Source organism: Acomys minous, assembly GCF_964271855.1.
Source record: "Acomys minous genome assembly, chromosome: 12".
NCBI classification, from domain to species: Eukaryota; Metazoa; Chordata; class Mammalia; order Rodentia; family Muridae; genus Acomys; species Acomys minous.
The window spans coordinates 46,845,910-46,870,355 of record NC_140493.1 but is presented as its reverse complement, the minus strand read 5'-3'; the positions used below and the strand labels follow the sequence as shown (position 1 = coordinate 46,870,355).

The following is a 24,446-nucleotide window of genomic DNA, read 5'->3' as shown; positions in this document are numbered from 1 at the left end:
GTGTAGACCAGACAGGGATTTAAGTGGCATTTACACGCTTAACATGGAGTTGCTTTCTGCGGACTCTTTACTCTCAGCTCCCTGGTGAGCTCACTTTCCAGCTTTTGACTCCCCAGGGCCACAGGAGCACATTTTTCCTCTTGAGTTTCAACTGCTTTATCTCTCACAGCTCAGAGAGAGCTTTTTAGGAAAAATTCTTACAAACTCCCCTCTTATTTATTATGACCCCATTGATCCACCACCCTCCTATTGCCTGTTTGTAATACTGTTTAGTAATGTATGTATGTATATATGTATATATGTACATAAGTGTGTGTGTGTGTGTGTGTGTGTGTGTGTGTGTGAGAGAGAGAGAGAGAGAGAGAGAGAGAGAGAGAGAGAGAGAAAGGAGAGAGAGAGAGAGACAGAGAGAGAGACACACAGAGAGAGACAGAGAGAGAAAGAGAGAGAGAGAGAGAGAGAGAGAGAGAGAGAGACAGAGAGAGAGACAGAGAGAGAGAGAGAGAGAGAGAGAGAGAGAGAGAGACAGAGAGAGAGAGACAGAGAGAGAGAGAGAGACAGAGAGAGAGACAGAGAGAGAGAGAGAGATACTATTCTAACATTGTAGATTCTTTGTACAAAGTAGATTCTTTGTGATCTGTTTAATCTTTCCATGTATGGGCTTCTTTAGGATACCCCTCCTTACCCATGTTCCTTTGTAACTCTGTGAAGTCACATGCTGCTCTTTCCCTCCTGTTTCTCTGCATGCACCTGTTTGTTTGCCCACTGCTTTCATCTTTATCTTTTTTCCCCTTTCCTTCCTCAATCCTGTATCCTCCCTCTTAACCTCTCCTCCTGATCCTCTGTGATAAATTACCTTAAGGTACTTTTCACCTGCTAACTTGAATATGTATGTCAGGATTTTCTGTTAAAATATGAGTCCATTTCCCTCCCATTCTTACTATACCTTCCCTGTAAGTTTTCTCAGTGGTTCTGTCATCATCTCCCTCTGCCTGTCCTCCCCACGTTCTGCCTCTTTCGTAGCTCATCCTGGCTTCTCTGTCACCACTATCATCATATCTTAAATCCTCTTCTTATAAGGTTCTTATGAACGGCATTACTCTTCTTGGGTGTTCTTTCCTTGATTACACACTCTGCTATTCATCAGTCCTCTCAAACCGCCAACTTCATGATGCCACTCTCCCGTCTTGAAGGCTGTTGACTGCGTCCTTCTCATCTGTAGAATAAAATGCCAACTGTGGTGGTGGATTATAAGCTTTCAAGTTAGGTCTGTAAGCTCGGCTCTTATCTCCGCCACCTCCAGGACTCACGCTTCAGACATGTGCAGCCTGGAGCTGTCGACAGTCCTGAAACTCCCAATTGTCTCCCACTTTCAAGCATTTCGCACAGGCTTTCCTCCTCCTCAGAAGGCAGTTCCCCAGCTTTCAGCCTATAATCCATTTCCAGCTCAGATGACCCTCCTGTGGGAACTGAGCCTGAGCCATTGGGGTGTCTGTTAGCACATGGTACTCCTAGATTACCCTGTGCCTCTATTACATGGTCCTAATCCTGCCCACAGGCTTTTCTTGCTTTCATTAGGCCACAGTCTCCCTAAAACAAGAAGTGTGTCTATATCATTGACAAGTTGGAACAACCAGAAACCACTATTGACTCATTTATTGAATGAAACTGGTTGGATACATATATTGAGCAAGCATAGCAAATGTATAAATGATTATGTGATAAGCATTTGGAATATTTTCTACTTGAGGTAATTTGTCATCTTTTATAAAAGATTTCTAAAATTACTTACCTACAAGCATGTGTGTTGTCTGTGTATGCCACATGTGTTCAGGGCCTATGATGGGCAGAAGATAGAATTGGATCCCTTGGTGCTAGGGTTACAGATAGTTGTGAGCCACCCCGTGGGTGTAGGAAACCAAACACCCATTCTTTAGAATAACATCAAGTGCTCTTAACCACTGCGCAGTCTTTTTCCTCACCACTTTTATCTGACATCATCTTTTTAAACACAATACATCAAAATACATTTCATATATGTTTAACAGTTAATACTATTTTAATATAGAAATAAAGTTAAATACCCAGTTCATTCTTTGCATAGCACATTTTCCAAACATGAAATAGTGACCACTTCCTGTAGTTTTTATTAAGATTTAATAGGTATATTTAAAGCTTCAGTATTTTTGTTTAAATTTTATCCACTAGTTAATAAAAGTTACTGAGGCCCTAGTGCATGCCCAGCACAGATATTCCTATCTGTACGGCATTTTCATTTTAGTGAGGGGGAAACATGCACTAAATAAATAAACAACTCAGTATTCAGTTTTCTAATGCCGATGCACCACTGGCAGGAAAAGCATTCACAAAACATCAAATGGGAGATTATATTCATACATCACAAAAATATTTCAGAAATCTATTTTTAAAACCTTCCAGAAAAGCCAGGATTTGTCCTTGCAAGAGATATACAAAAGACAAGATAAATATTCACTATATTTTATAATAAAAATACTATACCTATTCATCTTATCACAAACTTTATGCTTATTTTCATAGATATGCTCTATAGGAAAAATTTCATGATTATTGAGAAGTCTATAGAGCATAGCAAACCATCTTTTCATCCCTCTTCCTCAGCAATTTTGCTCACTCAGAATCAAACACCACTGCCAGTTTTCTATCAGAAACATTTTAAAAATTCAATGCCAGTGAGACTACAATGGAAGAGTACTCTCATAAATTGCTAGAGGAAATAGGAAGTGACCTAATCTTTTTGGAAACAAAAATTGTCATCACATATCAAGCCTTAAAATGTATGCTATGACTTCATAATTATAATTTGGGATTCTATAGAAAAATAAATCAATGATACAAGTTTATGTAGTACATAGATACCATAATATAATTATGAGAAATTATGAAATATCTTTTTCCATAAACAGCCTATTACAGAATAGTATATACTTATGAGATATTAGATTATATTGCTGATCCATAGCTTCATGTTATCCTTGATCTGACATAAACCCTGAGAATGCCGTCATGCTCCGTTAAGTACAGATTCTGTAAATGAATTACATGTAGAAAAGTATGCAGCAGTGAGTCATAGTTCACTGTTAGAACATCTGCTCAACATGCACAAAGCTAGGGTTCACGGCCCCCAATACCACACACATGCGCGCGCACACACACACATACACGCACGCACGCACACACGCACACATGCACACACGCACACACGCACACACGTGCGCATGCACACATGCCACTAACAATAAACAGAAAAACCTGAATGCTATGAAATCAGTCAGGACAAACTCCAAACTTGCCAGAACCCAGGAATCACCTAGAAAACACTTGTAGGAAGACTGGCCTCCCAGACTCTACTGGGACACATCGACCTTTGTCCTAACAGTAACCTAAAGGTCTGAGAAGCACCGAGCAGGTCAGTTGGCATCCCATGCAGAACCAGCAAGGGCAAGAGATACAACAGGGTAGAGTCCCGGTCTAGTGTATATGGAGCTCTGCCCTCATGAGAAAAGGAAGAAAAAGATGGAAGCCAGCAAGCACTCTGAAGCATATTGAAGGGCTTCAAGTAAACTTTTCATCGAAAAGTTTTAATGGAGGTAAAAGTTGAAAGTGAGAGACAGCGAACTCCCTAAGGAAATGTAATTTTCACATACACTGCTATCTTAGAAAGCAGGTTAAACTGATGAAGATTTACAGGTGTTCTTCTTGCCATCACACACGTTGCCTAAGTGAAGGAGGAAGTGAGTTTAAATATTCCTCACAAACAGACATGAACAGTCAAGCAAAGCATCGCAGAGCTTCCCTCGCCTCCCGTGAGCAGTCTGAACACCTCACACAGATGCAGCACCTGTGCGCTCAGTCTCTCTCCTCATGCCCAGGAGTGACCGGCCTGGCCCCGTGTGTTCATTTCCTGTACTGCTTTTTTTCCTCTCCCTGGAATATTCTCCTTCTAGAAAAATGTGTGCTTATTCTTTCAATTTTGGAATACCGTGTCCTTTTATAAGCTTTTGTAGGGCCCTGGCCATGCATCTGTCAGTTACCTTCCTGCAGGCATATCAGCGGGCTGTGCCCTTCTCCTTGTGAACCGACCAGAGGTTATTTCCAATCCTCTGGCCTTTATCTATCCCTTAGTCCCATGCTTGGCTGGTAGTAGGTGCTCACTCGATGTTTCTGTAAGCAGACCTAATGGAAGTAACATTTGAAGCTGTGGGGAAAATTGAAGTCCCATGCACATTGTATTGAAGAAGCAGGGCTGAATTTGTAAGAAACGGTTAAGGCAATGCATTGTGGTAAGTGTGTCTCTTACCTTCTAAGACGCTGGCACTTTGCTGAACTTCACAGCTGAGTTAATAATAAGATACCTTAAGGTCACCTAAGACACAAGACTGTCATCCTCCTGTGTACTCAGCCTGTTTGTTTAACCTGCCGTTTAAAGAACAAAGTATCAGCCAACCATGCTTGCCTTGGATGAAGTAGCGAAGTAGTGGATTCAAATCTGCACTCGTGCTTGGTTAATGACACCAGGGGGAAGTGCTGTGATTTCTTTCCTTAACCCAGCACTGGTGTACCATTGATGACTCAGAATTCATTATTAATATGCTAAACCACAGGTTGCTGTATACTTGATTCAGTAGATCTCTTTCTATTTTATTTTTCTCATCTGTTCATTCTTTTAGTTTGCAAGCAAATATACAACTAAAACAGTGATTGTTTACTCATATTTATTTAGATTCATATAAGTATGATGTGAACCATATTAAAGTACTCTCCTAAGCATCAAACATGGGCACAGATTGGCAGTTCCTATGGCTCAGTGTAAAAAAACAGGAACCGAGAGCCACAGAGTCTCAGAGTGTGTCCCGTTTACTAGCAGAAAGCATCAGCACCCCCCTTCACTAACCCCCACATAGATGATCAAGCTATTGCCTCAGGAAGTAATGTGACCCCCACCCAGGCTGCTGGCCAAGCGAAGGTTGGAAAGCCAGTGCTCAGAAAAACCTTAGGTGGAGTTTGTATATTCTGTAGGAAGCTAAGCCCCATCCCTGCATCCCTTTTCCATCCCAGCTTGGCAGAGCAAGCCTCCAAGAGTTAAAACAGTGCAACACCATTAGAATGCTGACATGGACCGCTGTGCCTGTTCCAGAATTGGATATTCAAGGGGCTGATTATATTTCTGTCTGTGGGTTCAGGAAACTCTTAGTCTCACATTGTCTAATTTAGTGAACATGCTTTGGTCCTTACAATTCTTCCATTAGTCATTCCTAAACAGATGTGGGACAAGTGAATAGGACACTGCTTCTTGAGCTCCGCTGCCTAGAGGATGCACAGTCCCAAGCTATACGACCATGGGAAAGTGAGTGGCAGCGTGCTGGCATTCTGAGTCTATAGCCCTCCTCCACTCCAACAAGTTAGACCTTTTTGGACAGAGTCTACTTGTGGTTGATGTGAACACTGGTGGTGATGAACTCCCACGTTGATAAGGAATGCCGACATCCATGATTTTTCTCACAGCACATGTCTTGATCCCCTGTAACTTTCAAACTTAAAAGAACCTTTGAAACAAACCTTGCTGAAAATATCTTATGAGAATAAGAAGCACATTTAGATTCTGATGCACAGCAAATTCCCTGTGAAGAAAAGTTCCAAATTTGTGACTCTATTTGCATTTCCACAAACACAGAGAATCTTTGTGCCTAATACGTGACAAATAACAGTGTTAGAAGCAGGCGTTTTCAGACTAATTATGCACAGGTCCTCATTCTTGCTAGTGTGTTTACAATTCGAAGCAATATAAAATTTGTACTCTCCCCCAACAAGGCTGATATTTTAATGCATTTTAACTCACAATAGTGCCATGTAAAATGATTAAAATCTTTTTAAAAATAAGGGTTTGAAGGTGCCACTGTAAGCCCCCCCAGAAAGCAGATTCTAAGATATAGATAAATATACAAAATATCAAGGAGCAGCCAAGAATCAACTCCTGAGAAGGGAGAGAAGGCACCAGGGTGGGGGAAGGGGGAAGCTGAGTTATGATGCAGGCTCACCTGCAGCCTGACCCGCCCTTCCTTCTGTGAGCGTGGTAGAGCATGCAAACCAAACCCTTAGTCAAATGGCAAAAAGATATTTTCCTATGTGTGAATTTGGTTATGCATCCAGGGGGACAAACTTAGGGTCATGGCTAAACCAGGCCACCAACTCCCTTCGCTAATGCAAATGTGAGTCCAGCATGTTTGGTTGAGCCAGCAGATCCCTCCAGTGATGACAGTCCCTCTAAGTCCAAGCCTAAGAATGGTCCTTAATCCAGCATCTGATGAGAGGTCACAGCTGTGTGGCACACCAAGTCTCAGGCAGAAGAGAAAAGGATGGCAGGTGGATTTCAGCTTTCCAAACAAGGACTTCCTCTTGCTCCTCCTGGGCAGCTGTGTCCCAGAATGAGTCTTTCCTTCTCTAAAGAGAAAGAGATGATGAGGGTGAATGAGGCATGATACCCTTCTGTGGCATTTGAACGGAAAGGACAAATGGCCCTGAATTGGTTACCAGACCCAAGCAACAGAAAGAGGGTTTCAAAATGCCTCTGTCTGCCTCCAAGTAGGAATATCTCATGGGAATGGTGTTGGGGGCCGAGGGAGTCATACCTAAAGAGTCCAACACAGATAATCAGGGCAGCTTTTGACTTATTGCATAGCTGGGATCTGATATGGAGCGGTGTGTCCTTTTCCTCCTCCACTGAGAGAGGTTAGACACTTATTGAGGGCACAAATTAGACGACCTCTCTTTGCCTTCAAATAGGCTTTGTTTGCTGAATGGGATTAGTCAGCTTTGTTTATGGAGATCTCAACACGCTTAAAGCTGAACTTGCCTAGTGTAAAGGAAGTAACAGAATTATGAAGGACCTTTGAGAGTGCTGTCTGTTTCCCTCCTAATTTCAAAGTAAAAAGAAGAGTAGGGAGTAGGGGTCCGCAACTCCAGGCTAGGCTGCTTTCTGTGGCAGCATGTTCCTTGGGAGCACCTCATGGGCAGGGTTTTCTCAGAACAGCAGCCCATCCCCAACACTTCTCTTAAGCGCCTGGCATGTTGTTGGCTCTCGGATAAAATGCATTTGTGAAATAAATTAATTCACCAAATCCGCATGCTTGGCTTTGGCAATCTTTCGATAGCTTGAGGCTTTGCAATAGTGTTGTGTTTAAGAGGCTTAAATTAAGACTCTTTCATGGAATACATAGAGAGAAAAAAATTCAGATGCTGTATAGCTTAAAATATTGCATATAGACCTATACTGTTTGTTTTTAAGGGTACATTATGAAAGATTGCAGCACTCTACACATGTCATATTTTTATTTTAGGTGGGAGAAATAATCACAGGAAGTCAACAATCACCCACATACATGACAACCACGCCGGACAGCAGCAGGGAACAAACAAACCTCAGGTATGATGTGCCAGACGGTCTTTTATCTAGATGATGGCTTTCTCTTTGTTATCCCACGCTGGCTGGGGTGCAGCTTTCAGGATGGTGTAAACATTTAATGTCTGAAAGTGTTTCAGACCATGCCTGCATGTTCATGTTTGGTTCACCTCCCTAGACTCTCGGCTTATAGGGTTCTTGATCTTCAAAACGCCAACCTGTGTCCATGCCGATCCCAACTGCTTGTGTAAACAGTAAACAGTGGTAAGACCAATAATATTTGCCATCACTGCTGACATTTGCTGAGCACTTGCTTTGTATCCACATTGATCGTTCAAGCCCCACTTTCCAAGGGGGATCTGAGCATCCCAAAGGCCGTGTACATGTTGAAACAGTTTATGTCTGTAATGTGGCTGTTACTATATCCCTGTCTGAGCCTCTGTCACTGCCCTCTTGTCAACGTCCAGATGTAGGTCATCTTCAGTCTTTGCTAAAATCACTTCCCACCAGAACCCACCCTCTTCCAAGAGATAATATACCCGTTTCCAATATTCCACTGTGTTAGAAACCTTTTCTCTGATATTCTGTCCCTGACTCCTAGAAGGCTTCGGGACAGAGCCAATCTCCCCCAAACACGCCAGCATGAAAGTTATTTTGTACGAAGCTTTCCTGGTTCCCAGGCTCCAGAGTAAGACCTCAGTTCCTTCAGCTATCCTATGTCTCATGACTTCCAGTTTCTTAACCTCCAGATGGTTAAATCTATTTTCAACTAGGGCAAACTTATCACTGTGTTCCAAATGTACACGCTGAATTGCTGAATTACGTCATAGAAATACCTGCCCAAGAGCTGAGCTTGTGTTTTGAATCATAAAGCCTCAGCTAATTGTAGAGCCAAAGACAACTGTTGAGGTTTTGTAGTGATTTTTAAACATAAGATTTGCTTGAATAGCAGGTATGGAATTGAATTTCTACTAAAAACTGATCTGGCTGATTTTAACTTTGGTAAACCATTCATGTTTCTCAACCTAGTGATTTTCTTTTACTACGGACACAAGAGCACAGGGTACCATGACTTATGTGGTATATATGGTACATGTGACATAGAGTCATAATCAACCCCAACGCCCCCAAACCATGTAAACAATCGGAACTAATCTGCAAGTGACTGTGGGATAGAAAGGCAAAGCCCTGCAGCTTGAAGATGTATATCAGACCCCAGGAAGACTCCCATTACCAGGATTAGTTGGCAGTTGGAGCTGTCTTAGAAAAGAACTTTTGCGTAGTCTTTCTTTCTCGTTTTCATTACGGAGAAAGCTCACCTTACAACCCCACCTCCAGGGTTTATATAGAGGGGATTTTTTTGTTTTGTTTTGTTTTGTTTTGTTTTGTTTTGTTTTGTGAGGCGTTTTCATCACTGACAATCTTCTATGTGCATTTGAGCTCGTCTTTGTGTATATTGCTTCTGGCTGGACAAGTCCATTAACTAAATAGCTGTCAATCACTGGTGCACATGGAAATTGAGGCTGAGAGGGCTGTTGGTCTTTAGAGAAGGGGGACACCAATGGAGCAGGACTCTGAGAGGGCTGGAAGGAGCCTTCATCTTCTCCTAGCCGGAGCAGTCTGCTGTTCAAGCTGTGTAGACAGAGCAGGTGCAGAGAGAAGAGGGGATGGGTTTATCTGTCATTGCTGGAGGGGAACACCTGGTGTCGCTCTTAACACTGTATTGCAAAGGAAATGCGCAGGTTCCTCAAAGGTGGAGGTGTCTATGAGTGCAGGTGCTGAGACCCTTGACAAAACAATCTTTCATGTCAGAGTAGCACTGCATGAAAAAAGCCTTTCTCATTGAGATGCAGTGTTGAATTCATCCAAGACAAAGCAAGTAAGAGGTTGAGAACAGTGACCCTTCGGGATTAGCCTTCCTACTCTGTGGTTGACTAGTGAATGTAAGATCTAGAGTTGAAATCTGCAATGGTTTTATGATTGATGCTTTCTTTGCCTTATTCTAGGAATTTTTTTTATACTTTTATTGAATGTCTGATTTACATGTCATGCACCAAAATCCCTCTCCTCCTCCCAGTAAAATAAAACAAACAAAAAAACCAAAAAGTCTTGTCACAGAAGTTGTAGCATATCACACAGTATAGCCTTATGTCCATGTATGTTTACTTTCAAATGTTCATTGCTACAAGTCATGGGTCTGGTTGGAGGCCTACACTGTTGTTACTGGATTCTCACTAGGACTGTTGTCGGATATCCTGTTGTTGCTGTGTGTCAAGGAGATTCTTAATCTTTGGATCTGCATGTCTGGCCCCTTCATGTGTTCCAGCAGGTCATTCATGGGGTAGATGTTGGGGTAAGGTTCACTGAGAGCCCTAGATCAGGGCCCACTCCCTTGTCCCCAGGGCAGGGCCCACTCTCCCACCATCATGCCATCAAGGCAGGGCCAGCTCACCACTCCCACATCTTCAGGGCAATGCCGGCCCACCTGCTCCTGTGTCCCCAGGCAAGGCCTACTCTCCCACCCCCATGTCATCAGGGCAGGGCCTACTCTCCTGTTCCCATGTCATCAGGGCAGGGCCTGCTCACCTGCTCCTGTGTCCTCAGGGCAGAACCCGCTCTCCTGCTCTCATATCATCATGACAGGGCCGGCTCTCCTGCTCCTTCTTCCTCAACATAGGGCCAGCTCTCAAGATCCCATGTCCCCAGGGCTGGCTCACTTTCTCCCATGTCCTAAGGGCCAGATCTTCTGTTCTTGTGTCCTCAGAGTGAGCTCTCTTGCTTCCATGTCCTCAGGGCCAGCTCTCCTGCTCCCATTCAATTTGCCAGATTGTTGCTGGCTGTCAAGGCCTACATGGCTTCCTACTCCTGTGGGTACTGGATCTTGTGGGCCATCAAGCAGATAGCAAGTGGAGGCCCCTCAAAGTCTTTGTTGAATAGCTTGCAGAAACCATTGATATTTGGCCCAGCTCAGCTACTTGTCCCCAGGAGCTTGTGGCTTTGTTGATTCATGCCTCTTGAGTCTCTGGTTCCATCGCTTGCTCCATCTGCCATGAGCCCCCACCTTGACGCTGCCCCTAGTATACACCTCTGTACGATCCAGCTCTCATCGAGCGTGGCCCCAGCCTGTGAGAGGAGGATCATGAGGCCTATGGTGTGGGCAGTGCAGTCCTTGCTTGGGCTCGACTCATAGAGCACCCCGTCTTCGAATGCCATCTCCTTGGCCCGCATTGTGCCGGGCCACAAGCAGCAGCGGTGGCAGCCAGGGGTCCAAGGGAGCTCACCTGAGCGTGAACCCATGGTCCTGCAGTGGTAGGGCATGGATGATCCACATGACAGAATTTCTTTCTTTCTGGGAAACACCAGCACTGTGTTTTGGAGCTCTCAGTATGGTCCTTTTGTGGCTGTGCAGTCACTGCTGTTCGTCAGATAAGACACAGTGTATGATCGGCGCCATCCTGGATGATCTCAGCTTGGATGTTTCTTTTTTTATATACTTTTTAATTAATTTATTCATATGACATCTCAATTGTTATCCCACTCCTTGTTTCCTCCCATTCCTCCCTCCCTCCCACTTTCACCCTATTCCCCTATGTCTGTGACTGAGGGGGGCCTCCTTCCCCTCTATATGGTCATAGAGTATCAAGTCTATTGTTGATAGTCTGATGCTTCTAATACATTGCAGTAAGTGTTTTCTCCCGATCTGGCTGCTCTCAGGGGTGGACATTTCTGTGTAGCTCTGGAACACAATCATCCTCCTCAGAATGCATTGATCTTTCCGAAACCCTGGCCCCGCGTCTGCTGCACTGCCTACTCTAGGAATCTTATTCCTCCCTTGTGTTCTATGGTTTTGCACTCTTGCCTTACATGTTTAGGTGTGCTCTATCAGGAATTGAGGTTTGCTTCAGGTATGATTTTCCCCCAGTCTCAACATCTCTTAAATGTTGGTCATGAGGGCCTCTGTGTTACAAATCATGGATTCAGTTTCTGGACTGTATCTTTTCCACTTCTTTAATTACAATAGTTTTATAACAAGTCTTTGTAACTTACAGAAACTGTCTTCCCACCTCCTTGAAGAGGAGTTTTGTTGTTCTTGTCTCTGTGTATGCCTCCATTCATTTAGAATCAACTTGTCTGGTTTCACATTCAAATCTCATCAATCCATTTTTCACTATTACATTGAAAAGCCAGAAACAGGCTGACTTTATAAGCAGAGAAGGTCTATTTAGCTCACAATTTTGGAAGTTCAAAGACAGCCAGTAGAGGCTTCCAAGGTGTGTGACTTTGCATCAGAGGCACAGGGGCGGTCATCACAGCACCAAGCAGGAGGCCACACAAGTTCAGACCATAAGTATTTGGTTCCAGAAGGCCTAAGTCTGAGGAAGAGAAGTCTCAGCATTCCTGCATTCCTTTTCAAAGGCAGCTTGCTGGATGACCTCAGAACCTGCTGGGAGGCCCCAGCACATGGAAACTAAGGGTTGAAACTATAGCACACACTTAGCTTTTCAGTGTCTCTGTCTCTGTCTGTGTCCATCTCTACCTCTCTCTTCAATCTCTCTCCATCCCTACATTTTTAGAGGTTATATTTAAAATTGTACACACAGGTCAATTAAGGATATCGTTTTTATTACACTAGCATTTCACAGTCTTATTTGATCTATCTGTAAATTTTTCAATAAGCATAAGCATGCCCTATTAATTTTAGGGTATAATGTTTTATATTATTATAAATACATCTATTATTTATTACAGGTAATAGAGCTCTTTTCTGGAAAAAGATATATTCAACAGTAAACTGACCATTTAACCATTTGAAATTGTGAAACTCAGTGACATTTATTGTGGTCACACTCTTGTACAGTCAATATTACCATGGAATTAACTTTTATATTTATGTGTACCCAACAGTATTGCTAATATTTCTCAGTATCTCAGTTTTTTTATTATTTGTGGATTCTCTTTAGATTCTCTATATCTAAGAGTGCTTACTTTCTTCACAAATTTTACCTCATGGTATACCTTGCTATACATTACAGTGAAATATTAAATTAGAAGAGCTAATGACCTGAATCTAAAGTGTCTCTTCAGATTCAGTGTGTGGCCTGTAGCTGGTGGCACTTTTGGGGGGAGCTGGGAGGCTGTGGAACTTTTAGTAAGTAGAATCTAATTGGCAAAGGTATGACTCTTGGGGTTGTTGGCCTGTAGAGGTAATGTCTGTCATCGTCTGCTTTCTGTTCTGCCATGATGTGAGCATCCTTAGTCACAGCTCATGTGGCAGTGACCTAATCTGCTCCATCATGTCTTCTTAATCATTGGGAACTGAAACCATGAGCAAAAATAATTCCTTGCCACCTTGAGTTGTTTCTATCAGGTACCGTATTAATATAGAAATTTTATACCAGGAAAGGGGTTGTGTGATAAAACTTGATCACATGGATCCTTGGCGTTTGAAATGAGTCTATGGGAGAAATTTGAAATAGTTTGGAAACCTGGCTTGAGAAGCCCCTGGTTATAGAATAAGTAGAGATTAATGGGTGATTATGTTTGGAATTTTGAAATGCCAATAGAAATGAGCACAGTGAAGAATATGGTTGATGAGGTTTTAGGTGGGGACAAGAATTCCACTGAAAATTGGACTAGAGGCTTATTTATATATATACGTATATATACAGACATACATATATATCTTTTCTAATTGATCTGACAAAATATCTGACAAAAGCAATGTAAGGAACAAAGGGTTTATTTTATTCACAGTTCCGGGGTACTGTCCATCACAGCAGGAAAATCATAAGACAGGAACTTGAAGAAACATCTGGTCCAATCACGTTCACACTCAAGAAGCAGAGGGAAATGAATGCTTTGTCTCAGCTTACTTCTTTTCATTAAACTCAAGGCTCCAGCCCATGGAATAGTGCCACCAACAAAGGGGTGAATCTTCCCACTTCATTTAAGTGAATCTAGAAAAAAATTCCTCAGGGACATGCCCAGAGACATATACCTCCATGATAATTGTAAATGTCATGTTGGCAAAATTACCTACCTCAGAGCCACCCATGTTACATTTGGACAAAGAACTTGTTAAATTTTTCCTTCTCCTGAAATTTTCAATAAGTCTGAATTCAAAGGTAATTAAAATGTTAAACTGATACACACCCATGGTTCAAAGGTGCATAGTTATTGCTGAAGCTAATGGTTAAATGTGTTATCACTTGTGTGGTGTTGGTCCTATGGACACACAGAAGGAGAGATTTGGGAAATTGTGGAAACTTCCACCTAAATTACAGAGAAAAGTCTGTGATGTCTAGGCAGTGGGTAGCAGGATCAGATTTCATGCAGAAATTCCTTGTGAGATCTATGTATAAGGCTACAAGAGTGAAGCCTAAATTGCAGCAGAGATGCCGTAAACATGGGAGCCATCATGAGAGGCCATGCGTGTAGAGCTGTGCAGTCCCTTGGCCTTCGTATCATGCATGCCAGTCATGGAGTCCTGAGATTTAATTCTTGCTCTTCTGTTGGGATTCAGTCTCCTTCTCATAACTGAATTCCACCCTTTGTAGAATGGAACTTTTGCTGTGTGCTGTTGTATAATAAAAACATCTAATTATATTTTAGATTGTACAGGGGCTCTCAACTAAGGTATTTCCTTGAGTATCAGTAGAGAGTGCAGATGAACTTAGGCTTGTGGGTATTACTGGAGCTGGTTAGACTTTTGTGATTGAATCTGGGGCCTTTCACATTCTAGGCTATTACTGAGCTGCATCCATTGGCCCCGCCCTTTAACTTTTGCTCTGTGTCTCACTACATTGTTCTGCTTAGCCTTGAACACATGCTTTAATCTAGGCAGACCTTGACTTTGGAATCCCATGCCTTAGCCTCCTGGGTTGTTGAGGCTACAGGGATGAGCCACTATGTAACTATGGAGACTCCTGAAAGCTAGACTTAATGCATTTTGCATGTTGAGATGACCATGGGCTTTTTGGGGGGTAGGTGTGGGATGCTATGTTTAGACTTTGTAATGTCTCCTATAGGTTAATATTGTTTGAAGATTTATCTTTGTATTTCATGTGTATGAGCGCTTTGCCTGAAAGCCTGTAAGTGCACTGCTTTGTGATACTGGCTAGCCTCTGCTGTGTGCTCCCACCACCACTAGCTGAGCTTTTCTGCCAGTTTTCATTTTCTTTTCTTTTAAATTGGTTCACAGCTACACAAAGTAATTAATATAGGGAGTGATGTCAAGCACCTGTATCTTACTGCCCACCTCAAAGGGAGATGAAAGAGTAAGGAAGCACAGGAGGGGTCAAATAAGAACACATAATAACAGTGCATATCCATGAAAGTGTCACAATGAAACACATTACTTTGTGTGCTAACTGCAGAACTTAATTTCACAAAGCCTCAGCGCCCTTCCCACCATAGCTGCCACCGTCCACACATTTGATGTTTCCCCCTTGATGTTTCAACAACATTTGTGATGCCAGTCCTAGAGGACTTGCCAAGTACCCCGGGGCACAGCAGCTGAGTGTTTATCAGCTGAGTGTTCTTCCTTTGATTGTGGCCACAAGTCATGTTTTATCTTTAAGTTCCTAGTGGTGTAGTGAGAACCACACTGAACTAAATGACCTACTCTTACCCTTGGAGTGATGCCTTTGACATTACACAGACCCTCAGCTCTCTTTCCTGCATGGTCCCCACCCTCATTACATGTCTGCTGCGTTCCTGGTACTGCTTTCTCTACTTCACATCTGTGAATTAGTTTGGTCTGCACAGTAGTCTGTGTATGTTGCCATCAACCTAACTTTAAAGATGAGCCAAGCACAGTGCTGGGTCACTCATTTCCAAGTACGTAGCTCAGTGTGTGATAACTAGGGAGGGCTGAGAAACCAGTCAGATGAGAGCTGGCTAACACTCATTTAGAGGATCACAAAGCTGTATATGTCTCTGCTGTATATGGTGCCTTCTTTTCTCTGAGTGACAGTGTATGCAGTGCTAATGTCATAAACCCAGAGTTGCTCCTCAGCCTTGATTGTTTATCTCTGAGGCTTTGACTGACATCCTCTGTCCTGCTGCCTCAGGAGGAGGTGGCAGTGGGGTCATCTGAAGACTTAAAAGGAGTAACAAAGGCTGCATCAGAAGTCAGTGTCTGGCATCTTCATGAGCACCCTGGGCTTATGGTTTGCTAGGATACAGGACTCAGCACATACTCATGGCTACTATTTATTACAAAAGAAACAAACAACAAAGCAACATCAGCCAAGGACAAGTCTGAAGATGACTAGAGGCAAGCTTTTAAGAGCCTTCTCCTGTAGAGTGACACTAGACACTTAATTTCTGCAGCAGTGAGAGAAACACCCACATGACATCATGCATTAAGGAGGCACTAGAGGTCCAGTGCTTCGCGTTTTCACTGGGGGCTAGAATAGGCCAAAATCCTGCTCCCAGAAGGAACACACACCCTGACACCTACCCATGCTGCTGGCACAGTGAGCATCCCTATTTGCAAGGAAAATTCCATGTCGCCACTGGGACAGCTAAGGCCAAGTCTTGCTGGTTGTTCAACCTGTACGGAGGAGAAAGTATGCCCAGATCTTGTCCTTCTAGCCGGTCATGTATCTGAGGACTGGATTCTTCTTCTTCAGACCCTACCTCCGTCACTTCTCCAGCAAAGGCACAGTCCATTCTGGTCTCTTCTTTTTCCTACACCATACAGAATTCATTTACAGTAAGCAAGCTGGACTACAAAACGTACTGTTTTATAGTCTTTGTATACTTGGCATTCTCCCTCAGCACGTCCATATGCAGTACTCAAAACACCAAGAGGAATGAATTCAAATGCCTCGAAGCAATGGACGAGTGGAGGCCAGGTGTGAGGAGAGGGTTTCAGGCACGACAGAGACTTCTGCTTTCCCAAGACAATAGATTCCCTGTTTCCCAACACATAGTATCTGCTGGGTGCACTTTGCTTGGTGACATCACTGTGTAACTACTATAAAAACCAGAGACAATTTTTGCATCAATCCATTATTTCTCCAATGAATAATAATACTTCTTCACTTATAGAATAAGCATTTATTTAATATAGTTCTATTCCATGGAAAAAAATTTAAAAATGTAAAGCATCTGCCTTCAGGATGAGAGGATTCTATGAAAACAGACCAGTGTGATAGAAGTCTATGATGCTTTAATACATTCCATGCCCATGCATTGTACTGCACTATGTATGAGCCATGACCAGGAATCTGTCATTTTACACAGACCAGGGTGTCCTCAGTTTCTCCCGTGGAGCCAGGAATATAGAGGTATTTGACATGTGTCTGTTGCATGAATAAATGACTGAATGGTGCAGTGCTTGCCACACGGTGTGTCTGAGTACCAGAAGCATCACTGGGGAACCTTAGAAAGATGTACATCACTGGTCTGGAGTCAGGTACAATAAATAAAAATTGCTGTGAAAACAGCCCACAAATGCCTGCCACGCACCCTGCTCCCCTGTGAGGACGACATTGGCAACCTTTGCTATGGAATTTCTCGCTGGTCATTGCAGGCATACCACCTGTAGACGTACTGGGCAGGGGCAGTAGGAGCAGGTGCTTGTGGGAGCAGAAGCTACGGGCTGAGCTTTGTTGTGTACCTGAACTTGTCCAGATATTCCCCAATCAAAACAAAGCCCAAGGAATAAACTTGGCTAACGTCCTATTGATCATGGCTATGTGTCTCTGCTTGTTGGATCATCTTAATTTGTGAGGTAAGAGAGCTTCTGAAGTTCCTCATATCCTACTGCCCGGGTAACAGCACAGATCAGTTTGATACTTTATTTCTCCATGGATCAAAATCTTATTTCGAGAATTCCCTGTAATTATTGAAGCCAAGGACAGTGTTTTCCTCCACTCTCTGTGCTACATAGGTAGCACTTGCTAAACACTTACTGAGTGAATAAATTAGTTACTTTGAAGCTTACATTTAAAGAATGTACCATTAATTCCCCCCTTGTCTTTTTCTCTTGTAGAAGAAAGCACATAGAACGATTGGAGGTGGATCCCAGCAAGCATTCCTGCCCTGATGTGACTACTATAGTACAAGAGAAAAAATACAAACCCAAAAGAAGAGAACCCCAACCCCGAATTGTACCCAGTGAGGAAGACGCAGACTTTGATGATAACCCAGATGTGCCTCCTCTAATTTGAAACACGAGGCTGTGTTGTCATTGACTATGACCCATGAAGCCAGGTTGATAGTGGATGTGTGTCATTCATGGGATAAACCCAGTTCATTATCATTTTATCTGGTGTTGTAACCCCAACTTTGCATTGTAATATTCTTAAGTGAGTTTAAAATTAAATTGCATACCTTAAATACGCTGTAACTTATCACTCATCTATAATTAAGCTTAGCAATTGAAAATACTCAGTAATGTAATAGAATTAAGACGTTCAACATTAAGAATGAATCGTTTAGTGCTTGTTTATGCAATAGACTGCCTCATATGGAAAAAGGCTCGAGCAAATTGCTCAAACTCAGAAGTTAAAACCGTACTCTGTGGCCTAACTGAAATGCTTTGAGATGATTATAAACAGTGCTTCCATTTTTCTTCTCATGTTTTTGTGCTCTCTGGTGGCATGATGTAATGGCAAGAATATGAATTCTGACACTAGATTCCCTACATTTGGGTCCCTGCTGCGTCACTGTGTGAAGACTTTCAGCTGGTCCTTGATTCCTCAGGGTGGAGTGACTTCTCGGTGCTAGGCTAACAGTAATGCTTGCTTCATAGGTTGGTCTTGAGGCCAGCTACGTAACTCACCCTGTATAATGCCACTACAACTTTATTTTGCTTTTTCACTTCCTTCTCTCTGCTTTGTTCATCTTCTTCCCCAAACTATTTTTACTACTATAATTTCTCCTTCACTTTTTGATATTTTACCACCTTTCTTTATTGGAAAAAAACCCCATTAATTCAATATACTAGGAAAAAGGACTGGCCATGAGCAAGATACCCTTTGGTCTTGCCATAGCAACATTAAGCCAGTCTTCCTCAAATGCTTATCCATGCAGTCTTCACTGAGAAATCCTCACGTGTTTGAACACTTTGTGAGGAATTATGCAATGCAGTGGTTTGGATATAGTTAAAATATGTTTTTTTATAAGTCTGTGTAAAAGTAAATTGGTCCTTAGGGTGGTGATATAGGAGGCATGGGAAAATGGCAGAACCTTTGTGAATGGAGCTTACTAGGAGGTCCTTAGGCCAGTCAGTAGGAACACAGCTAGAGAAACTTCCTCTGTATCATCCGTGAATGAGAAGAGACAGGGTAACCAAGAAAAGATTTCTGTGTCAGAGAGGTGGGGTGAATATATCATAATATCAAGATTTGTGGAAGAGGCATTAGGAGATTGGAACAAGTGGCACTGAGGAGGCTGCTGTATTGGTTGCTTTTCTCATTTATGTAGCCAAATGCCAGAAAAGCAGAAAACGTAGGGGTCACGGTTGAAGACAGCCCCTACTCCTATTGACATATTGACCATGTTGCACATTTGCTACATATGTGTAAGAGGTCTAGGTCCAGTTCATGCATGCTCTTTGGTTGATGGTTCAGTCTCTGTGAGTCCCAATGGGCCCAGCTTAGTTGACTCTGTAGGTCTCCATGTGATGTCCTTGACCCTGCTAACTCTCTCTGTCTTTCATCCCACTCTTCCATAGAAATCCCAATCTTGGCCAATTGTTTGGCTGTGGGTATCTGTTTCCATTATCTGCTGGATGAAGCTTCTCAGATAATAGTTATGCTAGGTTCCTATCTGCAAGGATAACAGAGTCCAATTAAAAAACAGGGTGGAGAACTAAACTGAGAATTCTCAAGAGAGGAACCTCAAATGGCCAAGAAGTACTTGAAGTGCTCCACATCCTTAGTCATCAGAGAAATGCAAATAAAAAGGACTCTGAAATTCCATCTTACACCTGTCAGAACGGCTAAGATAAAAAACCCAAGAGACAGCATATGCTGGTGAGAATGCTGGTGGAAATGCAAATTTATACAACCACTTTGGAAATACATCTGGAGGTTTCTCAGAAAATTGGGAATAGTTCTACCTCAAGACCCAGCTATATCACTCCTGGGCATATACCAAAGTATATGTGCATACCACAAGTACACTTGTTCAGTTATGTTCACAGCAGCTTATTTGTAATAGTCAAAATCTGAAAACAACCTAGATGTCCCTCAACTGAAGAATGGATTTAAAAAACTGTTATATTTACACAATGAAATACTACTCAGCTATTAAAAACAAGGACATCATGAAATTTGCAGGCAAATGGATGGAACTATTTTATATTCTATTGCTTTAACAAACACCATGACCAAAACAACTTGGGGTTATCTTGAGAGGGTGACTATGTTCATATATGTAGATGCTCTGGAGACCTGAAAAAAAGGGGGGGTATTGGTCTTACAGGGAAATCAGGGTAAGAAGTTAAGACAGGAAGCTAGAGGCAGGAACCATGCAGAATGCTGCTTGCTTGCACACATAGCTAGTTTTCTATTACTGTAAAGTCCAGGACCACTTGCCTGTGTGATGGTTCTACCCCCAGGGAACTAGGCCCTTTTATAATTCATAAAGACAGTTCCTCACAGACATGCCCTCTGTCCTATTTGATCTATTCAATTCCTTAACCAAGGCTTTCCTCTCAGATGACCATAGACTACTTTAAGTAAAGCTAACTAGGAGAGATGATGACTCATACTTCATGTCTTGTCATAATTGGAGAAGAAATCCACATTGTCATTAAGTTAATGTTAATGACATTATCATGCTGTATACACTCTAAGATAGGCTGTGTGCACCAGTAGATGCAGATGCTCTGGAGGCCTCAATAGAAGGAAAAATCACAGCTTGGAGTACCTAGGTACATTTGGCCACAGTGTCTCCGAGAATCTGGGAACATCCTGCCTTAGTTTTTTGATGGCCAATGCACATGAGTGGCATTGGTACAAAGGACCCACTGGCAGGTGCAGACAACAAAAATCTTAGGTCACAAAGGGTATGGTGGCTGCTGGCAAGCAGCGGAACTGCCTCAGAGAACACAACCTGGGGATCACGGAGGCTCTGAGAATTGATCACTGGTTGTTCATCCTCCAGAGCTGCCCTGCACTGTCACATGTGCCTCACTGCTAGCTAGGAGTGAGAACCCTGAGCCCCTGGACTGTGGCTTGCTTCATGTGATGGCCAGTCTTGGTCATCAACTTGACTACATCTGGAACTAAGTAAAATTCAAAAATGGAGGGTACCTTATTGAGGTTTTTTTGTTGTTGTTGTTTATTTACTTGTTGTTTTTATTTAGTTTGAAGTAGGAAGATCCTCTTCTAATCTTAAAGCTAGAAGATGCACCTATAATCTGGGCTTCCACCTTCTGCTGGAAGCTTATATAAGGACATGGAAGAAGGAGGCTTTGGCCCTTTGCCTGCTTGCTCTTGCCTAGATAGCAAGTTCTCTCCTTCACTGACATTAGAGCTTTCTCTTTCAGGATTTTAGAATCCACTGAAGACTAGCCAAGACAGGAAGGATTCCTGTGCTTTCCCTTCATAAACAGCCATTGCTAGACTAGTTGGACCACAGCTTGTAAGTCATTCTAATAAATAACACACACACACACACACACACACACACACACACACACACACGGTTTCTATAGCTCCCCCCTTACACATGGTTTACCACTGGATGATATCTATAAGCACTGAGAAGAGAATGCTGGTGGCCTATAGTGAGTTTCATAAAAACAGGTTGTGCCTGGGCTGGGTCTGGGAGTCATTTCTGGTTTCCCATTTGAGCATGAGGCTCCTTCCTTATGCATGCTCCTGCCAAGAGGTAGAATCATTTGTGGGGATGCCCCTAACCACTGAATCTATTCCACTGTGAGCTTTGAACCTCTAAACTATGAGCTTAATAAGCCTTGTTTCTTTACAGAGTTCCCTGCCTCTGGTTTTCTTTGTAGCAATAGAATAGATGATTTAAAGGGTAGGTAATAAGCACCTATGTGCATCAGTGTCCCATGTCCAGCAATCAAAGAATAGTGAGTCAGAGGCAGGGGACAGAGGGCAATGGAGTCCCTTTTTGGGTAGAGCCACTCTCTAACAGAAAGGCTTTCCAGCAGGAGGATGTGCTGATAGTATCTTACGTGTAGGGAATAAAAATGTGTAAGTCAGTGTTCAGTCAAGAAAATGGAGCCTCTCTAGGTGTAATGGGAATAAAGGGCTGCTTATATAGATGCAGTCTAACCCAGTATGAGAGGATCTGAAAGGGAGGAGGGAGTATGAAGACAGAAGCACAGGTACATATGGATGGCCAGAATCTGCATCAGACGCTGAAGCACAACCGCAGGCAGGAGCTTGTGGGGAGGTCGGTGGAGGCAGCCCCTGTACTCAAATGCTGTGTCATGGGCTCATGAGCAAGTTCCCAGAGTAGCTTTTCAGACAGTGCTTTTCTTGTTTTCTCAGATTGTCACATGGTCATAACTGGCATTTTCCAAAACAAAACAAAACAAAACAAATAAACAAACAAAACAAAAACCAAAATAACTGGCATTTATGCTTTTCTTCTTCCACTATCCATTACCTAATCTTTTTCTTTTTCTTTTCTTTCAATGGTTATTTTTGGTTTTTTTAAAGATATTTTATTAATTTGTTCATATTACATCTCAATTACTAGCCTAATCTTTTTCATAGCAAGCCTTTCATCTGGTGCTAGTTCCTGCTCTGGGGAGTCATGCAACCTTCATCTTCACATTCCTGCACCATTATCAGGAGTGCATATGTTGAGATATATTTGGTTATTCATGTACTGTTTCCGTAGAAAATCCCCGGGAACTGACCTCATTTGAACTGGAATCCTTCATTCTCCCACCATCCTTCAGGTAGCAATAATCCATTTTCCTGTGATCCTCCTGGCACAGTCAGACAGTGTATCTACTTCTTCATTGCTGTCTTGGTCACTGGCACAAGGATGGCAAATGGCTAGACTGTTTCAGCGTCTAGTGAGAAGGCAGAAGTGTATTCTTAGAAGGATGCTTTGTTTTCGTTGAAACCCATCTACTAAGCCAGAATAGCTCTCAGAGTTGTGGGAACACGGAGAAAGACATAGCCTATATGAATGTTTCGTATAATAATGAGGGGAATCTCTCCATTTTGACCTCTTGGTCTCAGATCTATGCATTTCAACTACGAGAGAAACAGCACTCAGAACAAAAGCTTTGTCCCAGAACATGACATCATTTCCACACAGTCTTATACCACCTACTGGCACTGGCATTACATTTTCAAAAGGTCACTTCACTGTTGTACTGTGCCAGCTACTCCAGAATGATGAAGAACACAATAAATCCACCGACTCCCATGACATCATTCCATTGACACATTTCATTTACTGCAACTTGAATTTCCTGACCTGAGTAACATTCCATGAAACATCATGGCAGTGGGTATGGTACTTGTCATTTAAGTCTACAGATGGTAGGTTCAGGGGGAATTCTGAACAGAAGGAAGGCCCACTTGAGGGAATCTTCCAGTGAGACACAGGACCGGCTCATCCCTGACAGACGTGCATCAGTGCAATTAGCTTGTTGACCCCCTGAAATATTTTTCTGTTGTTGTGATAAAACATCATGAGCAAGGCAACTTACCAAAAAAAAGGGGGGGACAGTTTATTTGAGCTCACAGATCCAGAGGGAGCGTCCATAATGGTGGGGTAGCATGGCAAGAAGAAACAGACAGAGACAGACCCAAAAAGGGGGAGGGGAGAGGGAGAGAAGGGGATGGGAAGAGGGAGAGAGGTCTGGAAGTGGGTCAAAGCTCTAAACTCTCAAACCCCACCCTACTAATGTTCTTCCAGCAAGCCTGGCTGCACCTTTGAAAGTTCTATTAGCTTCTTAAATAGCATAACAAACTTAAGACCAGGGGTGCAAATGTGCGAGCCTATGAAGTACATTTCATTTTCAAACCACTACATCCCCTGACACCTTCAAGGGAGCATACGATGTACTCTGTATTGGATTTGCTGCTACCATATTGGTTGTGGTGGAAATCTGAAAGTATATCTGCAAATTGTTTGGCCCGCCTTTCATCAGAGGTCCGTTCTCTCGTTGTGAATCTAGGCTAACCTAGTGACTTAATTATAACTAATGGAAAGAATGCTACCGATAATGGTACCAAGGTTATAACAACTCACTTATATAAACAAAAACAATAAGAAAAACACCATACTACTTACATGCATCTCTTGTGGAGCACTCATTGTGGACAGCCACCATATAAGTCCCTGCTATGTATCACGTCATTCAGTTGGCAGTTCCATCAGAGCTCCAGCTGACACCACCGACTGCCAAGAAAGTGAGTGTACTGTCACTGCTGTTCTGTTCACTCGAGCCTCGAACTACAGCCATAGCCAACATCTCTTACACTGACTAGGAACTGCTCACAGAGGGCACTGGCCTCGGCTCTTATACTTCATTGTGTCCTGGAGAACTGTACTGTGGCTACTGGTTCTTGCCACCCCTCCATCAGAGAGGAAGTAGTCATCTGGACCCAGAGACATCCAAAGGAACTAGGTAAGATCCAGAGCTGAGCATTTTTCCAGGAATAAGCAGATCCTGTAGTTGCTATAGGAGGCAGCTTGGGGAGCAGACACCTTGCCTACTCACCTTTTCTCATTCAGTCTCTTGCCAAGCCTCCCACTAGTCAAATCCTCCAGAAGTCAAGGTTAAGTGGACTTTTTCTGGGATCCTTAGAGGCCACACTATTAGGTACAATTTCCTTCACCCTCTTTAGCTCCTCCCAGAGTGGAGAAGTGGGCACATAACATGAGCAGAGAGAGCCCTCTGGCTCTTCTTTTTGCAATGGCAGAATTCTACCCTCAGCAGTCTTAGAAAGGGCAGAAAAACAAGAGGACTAGCAAAATGGACTGCCAGAGTTCTGACTGTTAGAGACAACGTCTTATACCCAAACGAAGACTGTGACTGATTCAAAGG

General features: G+C 42.8%; 1 protein-coding gene across 5 annotated transcripts in view; it reads left to right on the top strand.

Annotated features, from left to right (window-relative positions):
- Nucleotides 1–17,878, top strand: part of DNAAF11 (dynein axonemal assembly factor 11) — a 101,185-nt gene extending 83,307 nt beyond the window's left edge. The window contains exons 10-11 of one of the 5 annotated variants that reach the window (XM_084751020.1): nucleotides 7,377–7,462; nucleotides 17,442–17,872. In XM_084751020.1, the coding sequence (XP_084607146.1) occupies nucleotides 7,377–7,462; nucleotides 17,442–17,619 (264 nt within the window). In that variant the 3' untranslated portion in view covers nucleotides 17,620–17,872. Of the gene's footprint in view, nucleotides 1–7,376; nucleotides 7,463–13,192; nucleotides 13,522–17,441 lie in introns of those variants that run through there. The other 4 variants (XM_084751019.1, XM_084751021.1, XM_084751022.1 and 1 more) reach the window with 4 other exon arrangements.
- Nucleotides 17,879–24,446: the final 6,568 nt, after the last annotated feature.